Source organism: Lepisosteus platostomus, chromosome 4, assembly GCF_059453375.1.
Source record: "Lepisosteus platostomus isolate fLepPlt1 chromosome 4, fLepPlt1.hap1, whole genome shotgun sequence".
Classification (NCBI taxonomy): Eukaryota; Metazoa; Chordata; class Actinopteri; order Semionotiformes; family Lepisosteidae; genus Lepisosteus; species Lepisosteus platostomus.
Window position 1 is genome coordinate 56,138,502 of NC_142614.1, and position 9,223 is coordinate 56,147,724.

At 38.0% G+C, this 9,223-nt stretch overlaps 1 protein-coding gene across 3 annotated transcripts in view; it reads right to left on the minus strand.

The window, feature by feature from the left end:
• The window catches only part of ythdc2 (YTH domain containing 2), a 35,801-nt gene extending 26,578 nt beyond the window's left edge, over window positions 1-9,223 (minus strand). For 2 of the 3 annotated variants that reach the window (XM_088629941.1, XM_088629943.1), the window contains exons 1-11: window positions 9,123-9,223; window positions 6,974-7,136; window positions 6,667-6,757; window positions 6,084-6,280; window positions 5,096-5,292; window positions 4,084-4,250; window positions 3,803-3,905; window positions 2,900-3,056; window positions 2,209-2,316; window positions 1,778-1,968; window positions 410-545 (exon numbers count right to left, since the gene is read on the minus strand). In XM_088629941.1, coding sequence (XP_088486067.1) covers window positions 410-545; window positions 1,778-1,968; window positions 2,209-2,316; window positions 2,900-3,056; window positions 3,803-3,905; window positions 4,084-4,250; window positions 5,096-5,292; window positions 6,084-6,280; window positions 6,667-6,757; window positions 6,974-7,130 — 1,504 coding nt within the window. In that variant the 5' untranslated portion in view covers window positions 7,131-7,136; window positions 9,123-9,223. The remainder of the gene's footprint in view (window positions 1-409; window positions 546-1,777; window positions 1,969-2,208; window positions 2,317-2,899; window positions 3,057-3,802; window positions 3,906-4,083; window positions 4,251-5,095; window positions 5,293-6,083; window positions 6,281-6,666; window positions 6,758-6,973; window positions 7,137-9,122) is intronic. The other variant, XM_088629942.1, reaches the window with a different exon arrangement.

Sequence of the window (9,223 nt, forward strand, 5' to 3'; positions counted from 1 at the left end):
ATGAACCCTACAGTGGATCTGTGGAAAGACTTGAAAGCTGCTGTTCATCAGAGATCACCAAGCAACATGAAAGCTTGAGCTAATTTGCCAAAAGGAATGAACAAAAATGGCAACAGGCCGGTGTGCAAAGATGGTAGAGATTCACCCCAAAAAATGGTGGCTGTAACTGGTGCCAAGGAGCTTCCATCACATTTTACAGTCATGGACCTGAATGCTTATGCTATTAACATATTTCAGTTTTAACTCTTTAGGTTTTGCTGAAATTTATGGTAACATATCTTACCCTTAAATGGCCCGCAATATGCACTATGCACTTAAAAGCACTCTCATTATTAAAAAGAAACATAAGAAAAAATGTAAAGTTATACAAATAGAACAGATTTATGGAATAAACAAACATTTAGCTTACCGCTGACATTTTCACTTGAAATGAGGTTAAACAGCTGAACAAATGCATCGACATCTTTATTAAGGAAGATATCAGAGATGCAAGCATCCATTTCTTTTACCAGCCAAGGCTCAAGTGAAGTAGCATCCTTTTCATTCTGCATTTAAAGGATTAAAACAAACAAATATTTCAGATTGATTATCTCTTTGAGTAAAATCTCACTTCAAAATAATTTATATTTTGTAACTTAGAATTTGCATCAAGAGTAAAAGTGTACCAGACACGGTGCTGGCAGTGAGGGTAGTGTGGAACAAGCTCTTTTGGAATAAGCTATGTCGTGTCTTGACAGGGCTGTCTTGGGTCACATGTTATTTATTTTTACCCTGTTACCTGCACATGTCAATACTAAATAGACACAAGAATGAATGTTAACCTACTATAGAAACATGGCAGGCTTTGATAAGTGATTTGAAATAAAAAACAGATTTCTCAATATCACTGTTATTAATAATTGTTATAATTGTATAAATTATATAAGGTTGGTTGGCATGATGGCTCAGTGGTTTGCACTGCAGGGACCCTGGGTTCAATTCCGGACCTGGTGGTCTACAGTATCTATGTGGAGTCTGTATGTTCTCCCGGTTCTTATGGGTTTCCTCCAGGTGCGCCAGTTACCTCCCAGTCCAAGGACACAGTGGTAGGTTAACTGGGTTCTGGAAAAAGTTACCCTACCATGCAAGTGTGTATTTATGTCTAGGGTGTATCCAGCCATGCACCCGCTACATGGAGATATAAGATTATGTCATCAGGAATTTGTATCTTACAAATAATTAGCCCATATGATTTAAAAAAATCCAATTTAGGATATTAATTTAGGGCAATCAACCACTACTTACAACTAGTGCACATGCTAACACTGAATGCAGTGATCTCAAAAGGAAAACTGCCTTTCACATTATGCATAGAATAGCACTGGTAACAGCTGAGGTAGAAGACAATCTCTTGTTCATAGAAATGCTAGAAAAAGTACAGTACACATTTGCAAAGATTTACATCAGCTGAAATATCAAGAATTTGAAGATTTAGCTCCTTTATCACCTCTGACGTTTTTTAAAAACAGAATTTACCTGCAGGATTGCATAACATTGGTCATATACCTATTCTACAACTAAAAATCCTTGAATGACAAACTGCACTGGAAAATGTTTAGAATATTTTGGCACAGGTCTTGCACAAATGCACATTTTATCCTATTATGAGTGTTTTGTACATGCACACAAATACTTAATTTTTTTTCTATAATCATCTATTTTAATTTAAAACAGATTAAAAATATCATGTGAATGAACAGGCATATACTGTATAACTTTAAAAAAATAATAACATTACCAGCTGACTAAATACAGCGTCGCCACCACCATCATAAAAGTCATTATCCTGTAACAGATAAGAGGCAGCTTTGTCTCTCTGAGGCTCTTGTGTGCTGTTCTTTCTCATTTCTGGTCTGCTGTTTCTGTCCTGATCTTTGCACCAATCGGTGAGCAATGTCTTTTGCTTTTCCTCTGTAAAAGGAACACAGTCTGTAAGACAGGGGGCACAGGGGTTGTAAGCATTCCACATCTGAATTCATAGTCTTAAGGTCTGTGGTCATCCACAAAATACATCACCACACCTTCCCAAATACTTGAATCTTAGTCATGTCAAAACTAGTACGGACTTCAGAACTCTCATACCACATACTAACATCGTTTCTATGTACTGTATACAGGATGTGAGTTACCAATGGTTTCAGAAAACCTTTCTTGTATTTTTCACTTTACCTTTTAGTTTATCCTCCTTGTATTTCTTCATGTCCTTGTTTGTATATCCAGTTGTCCGTAAGATATCTTCTAGGAAAAGAGCCTTAACTTCAAATGGTCTTCCCTTGACTGAAAATAATAACATTTCGGTGAGAAAATGATACAGTAGATTTTGTCAATTGCACTTCACAAAAAGTCCAAAGAGCCACTTACAACAGTAGCTTGATTTTACGTTAATTATCAAGGGGACAGCACAAGAAGGTTTGGTATGTAGCTCAGAAAAAAATAAAGTTAAACCGTGTCAGAACTAAAGTTTGAAATGGGATCTTCCAGCAACTATAACAAGCATTTTCCCTTAACCACCCAACATGTTTCTTATATTGTACTATCTTATATGGCTTCTGTGCTCCACGAATCCACATACAATGGAATTTGAGTATAATATTCCTGAGATGTAATGTACACCAAGTTCATAATATCCTTAAACTGATATTAGATTTATAAGCCAATAACTAGAAAATGCTTCATTTCCATAGAAAAACCCCGATTCTTCTGAATGATGATGACATATATCAAAACACAATAAACAAATCGTAACAAAACCTCAACACAAGGTTTATTCAAGGTGCAACACGAAAATTTTAGTACAAATATGACATTTTCAATGATGATACGTCTGTATCTAGCTTAAATAAAACACTCATTTACTTACTGTATATAACTGGGCATGAGCCGAAGTATCTTACAAACAGGTTCACGTCAAGAGCTGCGCTAGACAGAATTAGTTTCAAAGATGGCAATTTCTGCATTATGTCCCTAATTTTAGTCAGCAGGAAATCACTTAGCCCATCCCTCTCATGTACTTCATCCTAAAACAAAGAGAAAGGAAAGTGTTACTGAGAAGGTTTGAGGTCTTTAACTCGAGCATGAAACTTCATATTATGATTATGCACTATAAATATTTAGGTGTAACAACAGAATTTAATTTGAATAACCTGCGGAGCTGCATGTCTTGAAATTTAAATAAACATGCAATCAGAAAAGTCAAAATGCTTTCATGAATTTATTTTATTACTACATAAATAAAAGACCACCAAGGTTTCAAGATCAATAAGGATCTCTTCGATAGAACTATTTAGTAATGATTTAAACTCAACAAAATCCATTGAGTTATATAGTTACTTCCTTATTTAAAACAAAAGCTAATTGGCCTACTGTATTATTACAACGAATATGATGTTATACTGAAATTATTATGTTTTAATTGGGGGGGGGCCTACATATTGTCCACAAACATTGCACTGCTGCTTTAGTACCTCTTAGAAAAGGTGTTATATTTATCCTATTAAGATTATGCTTTGAGAAACAGTGTACAAATACACGTCATTTTTATGATTTCCTGTTGAAACAATGTCTTTACTATAATAGAAATCATATATTTCATTCATTTTCAAAATGGAAAAAAAATTGCAGCTATCATGAGATCACCAGGGCAATAAATTTCAGCTGTGCAAAACACAAAGTGTATTTATCATTTTTGTATCTTCCACAATTTATGTATTCAAATAATCATATACTGTGTAGATTAACAAATTCCAAATTATGTATTTCTTACCACTATGACATGTGTTACGGTTGCCAAACTAGCATCTCCAGCCATCAGCGTACGCAGAAGTACACCACTAGTGCAGAATGTAAGCAGGGTTTTTGGAGAAACTCTGAAAGATGAAAGAAGATTAAATAAATTACAGGTGTCCTATGTATGGGCAAAGCATGCCGTACAGATTTTCACATGACAGCTTGTCGCGGCAGTGATGTCTAACAATGTCTTAAAGCCCCAAGACTGAAATATTAACGGATGATAAGAGTGTAATTGATTTTGAATGCGTCTTCTACCTGCTTTCAAGTCGGATTTGGTATCCTACGGTCTGACCAATCTTTTCCCCTCTCTCTGCAGCCACTCGCTCGGCCACAGCAATGGCTGCAAGCCTCCTTGGCTGAGTGCAGAATATTCGGCACGGGACTGCACTCTTGCTAGAGTCGTCTAAAATGAACTGGGGAACCTTAAACAGAAAAAAATAAGCATTAGTTCCGCCTCTCCAAATGCTTCTATTATGATGCAAGAAAATGGTTAAAGATCGTGTTAACAGAATACTTTAGTTTAATGGTGACCTAGGGTGCTATGTCCAATTATGGTTTTGGTTTTTAAATTAGAACTGAATTTTTTAATTAGTTACCTTCCCACCTTGGAATCGCTAAATTATATTATGTCTCGGCTCACACTGATGATCCCTAGTACCCCCAGAGGGAAACTGAGGAGCTGCAGATAGACTCCTCCAACCCACCCATTCATTTGAGTCTTTAACTTTCTTTTTGACATGTCACGTCATGCTCTGCAGGAACCTAAAGGAGACTCAAATCCAAATGAAGAGTAGCAGCCTTCACTGATGTTGGCGTGAGGCTGCAGGTGCCTCAGGGACTCTCACAGTTCAGTATTTTGTGAGAAAAACACCCTTATCTCCAGCTGCTTGTGGAATCCCAGTCACAGTCAGCTAGTAACACGCAACCCCTGGAGCAAGAGCACTTAACGTCTGAACCACGCAAGATCCCCAAAATTGTTTTCTTGACTTTCTTTAAAATACTGTACATAGACAAAGTGAGGCACACAGGTTGTGAGCAAAGGAGGATTTCATCTGATCATACAGTATGTACTATGGCTTGGTTCAAAGTTTGGGTATTTTATATCTAAATCCCTCTAAATACAACTTGTAGAAATTGGCACAGAGAGAAAAATGTTTTTACCTGGGATTATCTCAGGATATCTTTGACCAACAAAATGTATCTTTGATTTAAAAAAAACATCTGGGCAATTAATGGTAAAAACAAGGCATCTCCAAAAAGAACTGACCTGTGTGGTCTTTCCAGATCCAGTTTCTCCAACAATTAATACCACCCTGTTCATTTTAATAACCTGGACAATTTCTTCCTGTCTTTCAAACACTGGAAGTGAGCGCCTGAAGGAGTCTAAGTCAGAGGCTCCTCGCCGCGCAGGAGTCTGAGGGATCCCATTGTTGAGGCGCCCGCTTGTTCTGTTTTTCTCTCTTTCTGGAAAATTAAGTTCTGATTTATTTATGAACTTAGTAACAAAAGTACACATAAAACTGTGCGGACACAATACGCAGTGTACAGGGTGGCCATGTCAATCTTAAATAAAAGAAAAAACATCTTTAACATGCTGTACAAACAGGTCATACGCATGATGAAAGCCTACTTTTTCTCCAAAAAATCTTATACGCCAGTTTCTGAAAGTAAATAACCTCTGCATATAATGGTGTATGATGATCGATTAGAGCAGTGGTTCTCAAACTTTTCAATCCCAGGGCCCATTTACAGAAATGTTAAAGTTATGTGCCACGCTTCCCCCCCACTACACACAGGTATACGTCACCAGTTTGAGCATGTTATTATATTATATACAACCTTGGCAGGAATCAAACGCAGTGAAATGCGGAGCTCCTGTTCAGCTACTTTCAGATGTTTTCCGTTGTTTTTTTTATATCTGTCAAACTTCAAAAACCCAGCTTGTACCACATGCGATTCCAACATACTGTATACAGTCCCACAGCGCGGCGTCTGTATGATGTATTTATGCTGAACATGTCAGAGAAGCTTTGGTTATGCCACAAAACTTCCATTTTTATTGAAAAACAATTCAATTTTTATTTCTCACATGTGACTTCTTCAAAATTCCATGGCACATACATTAATGTCTGAGGCATACGGGCTAGGAAACACTAGGTTAAATTAAATTTCTATCTTTCTATCATATGTAGTTAGAGCACAGAAAAAAAATAAATTTTAAAAACAATATAATACAAAATTATTCATACACTTACCGGCTTCGACAGCAACTGACATTCCCCTTTCAGATCTAGGCAAAAGGTCAGTTCGCTCTTTGTTGGTCACAGGATATCTCTGAAGCAGACTTCGTACAAAATGCTTGGTATTGAGGGACAGGCTGAAGTTCATTAGGGAATGTGCTCCCTCCGAACCATCCTTCTTCTTCACGGTAAGAAATCTGTTTGTTCCTTTTCTGAAACAGCAGGTTTTAATTGATTTTTGTAAAACGCCCTTCCAGAATATATACAATGTAAAGGTAGCACTGCACTTAATTAATGTGCTTCAAATATTGATGAGCAAAAATTACAAAATAAAAAGAAAGAACAAAATTGTGCGTCGTGTTAACCCATTGTCAGAGGTTTCCCAAAAAGTAAAGGTTTCTTACCCACTGCCACAGACATTTACAAATACACCCTAGATTATATTGTATATGTGTGTTGAAGAATCTCTATTCACAACTGCTAGCCAGGTTTGACATTAAACATGCATTTAAAAACATTTGTAATCAGAGTTTAACTTGTACAATATGATATAACACCAAATGAAGTATTTGAAACATGCGACTGGCTCAAAACTCACCCTTTACTTTTAGAAATCAGACCTGATGACTGGGCCAGGCGATGAACAAAGGCACGTTCGGTGCTTGTCAAGGAAGATGGAAACTCCATTTCTGTAACATCATTGACAGAGCGAACTTGGCAAACTGTGCATTGTTGTATTCTAAGCAAATCTATGAAGGATTCATTTTTATTGTCCAGCAGCCCACAGAATACAAACACTTTTCATGGCATGTTTATCAAAAGTTGGTTTCCACTTATACACCCATGGTGATTTTGCTTCCTCAATCATATAAACACTGTAACAACAAATAATAGTTTTCGGTTACCTTTTTGATCACTGTATCGAAACCTCTCAAGTGCGGCATTAACAGCAATCTTCACTTCTTCATCAACCCTGATATCTTTCAGTCCTTTGGCCCTGCCCCTGGAACAAGACGGTTTGGGCTGGGGTACGACTGGCCTTGTGGACCCACTACGTGACATGTTGCTCTACAAAAGACAAAGTTACATTTTTTGCTGATGTTATCCTCCAAGGAAATGGTTTCAGATGTACACTGCTCTGCTAAGGAGCTACATTCAATTTTGCCATCAGAACTTTACAGTGAATACAGTTGTTTGGGTAAGAAGAAACCAAGCCTGTTATTTAGAAAACATTTATTCATATCAATCAGAATCCTGAAAAACATTAACACAAAGTAAACTACAGAAGTCCTGTAGAATCTACTGTAACCAATCGCATTTATCCATCAAATCTAATAAGACTCACTGTCAAATGTGTGTTGTAGTACTTTGTGTACTACAAATTCCAAATTGTTCAAGATTAAATCATGTTAAAACAAAATCGCCACATAAATACAGGGCTGCATAAGAAAAAAAGAGACTTTAATCAAAGACCTTAACACAGTAGTACGTCCAATACAATGACCTACAAGTAGTAAATATGTCAAGATCAAGTGTTGCAAACACGATTCTGGACGCTTGCTCCACTTTAGCATTTGAAATAGCACAGAAGCCACACCTGCAGTCTGCTCCAGCTTAAGCAGAAAGGCGTTATAATGAGGGTGGCACCTTGACGCAGTGGTTAGCATTGGCGGGTGCAGTTCCTGGGCTGCTATCTGCAAGGAGTTTGTATGCTCCCCCAGTGATAACGTGGGATTTTAAACTGGAGCACTCCACATACATAAAAATCCATCATATTTTTTAATGTAATCAAACTAATATGTTGAATTGCCCCCAACATAAAATGTGTATTATATTGTACTTATCCCACGGTCACAAATGCAATTTGTATGGCCATAAAGCAAAAATAAGGTTTTGACTGTGCTGTGTTGATATTTCTGGAGAACACCGCATGTCTAACTCCGTTCACAAGCCTTTCTCGTCACTATCCAGTGGACATAAAAAATGCTCTTGATTAGTGCACTAAACCAGGTGGATGCTGCACAATGGTGGTGGTGGTGGAGGGGAGACCCCATTACCTGTAAAGCGCTTTGAGTGGAGTGTCCAGAAAAGCGCTATATAAGTGTAAGCAATTATTAATTATTATTATTATAAACCAACGAGAGGAGAGGTCAGGGTGCTGAACCAGAGACAAGAGTGCTGAGGGCCCAAGTTCAGGGCGGCGCACCGCTGTAGTGCAACTCAAGAGTGCGCCACTAATTGCCCTGTCATACTTTATAAAAGGATCTGCAGGTCGGCACAGGGAGCGGACTCGGGAGGAAAGAAAAAAAAAGGTTAACGGAAATAAACCATACTTTCACCGGTGTGCTTCAACTGCTAGAGGTAAGGCTGTACTCTAATCCTGGGAATTCTTAGGACATAATGTCACATGGACAAACCAGGGAAATAAACACGAAATTAAAATGTACGTGCACGCAGAGAAATTACTGTTTAATGAAAGGAGGATTCGGCATGCACAGTATGCAATACGGGTCAGTGCAGTATACAAATGTTTTATTTTAAGAACAGGCGTTGCCTCCTAGGCTGACTATAAAGTCCTCAATAAACTGCTGATCTGTCACAAAGGTTATTCTTCATTTTGGGAACGGTGCGATAAGTTTCATTTCTCTCTGTTCTCCTCCGCTAAAGCAGGCACGTTTGCAAAGTTCGGTCTTCCAAGCGCTGGCAACGTCTTCCGAAATCACCTCAGCATGTTTTCATAGACACCACGATACCAGTAATGAATCGTTTCTCACGACACTTTTATCCTTTAAGCACATAAACCTCGCGAAACGTAAATATTTAAGAACTGAAGACAATAAAGCGTAAAGCAGCGGAATCATTCCAGCTATTCTGTTTCTAGATCCACAGCCTGCTGTTAACAACAAGGCCGGTTTAGTGACCTGCAGGACAGAATTTAAAATTCATATTTTGGCTCCGGACAGTGTGCGTATTTTAAATGTTAACATCACCTTACTCGAATCGATATTTCAGTACATAACGTTTATATTAACCTGTGTCCCAGACCAAACGCACCTCTATTCTCGACTTCACTCACTGCTCCCTTTCGTTTCTTCGCTTTCAAAAGCCGAATCCAGGAACTTGGGGTGACGTCACCGCCCCCGGTTACCCATGCT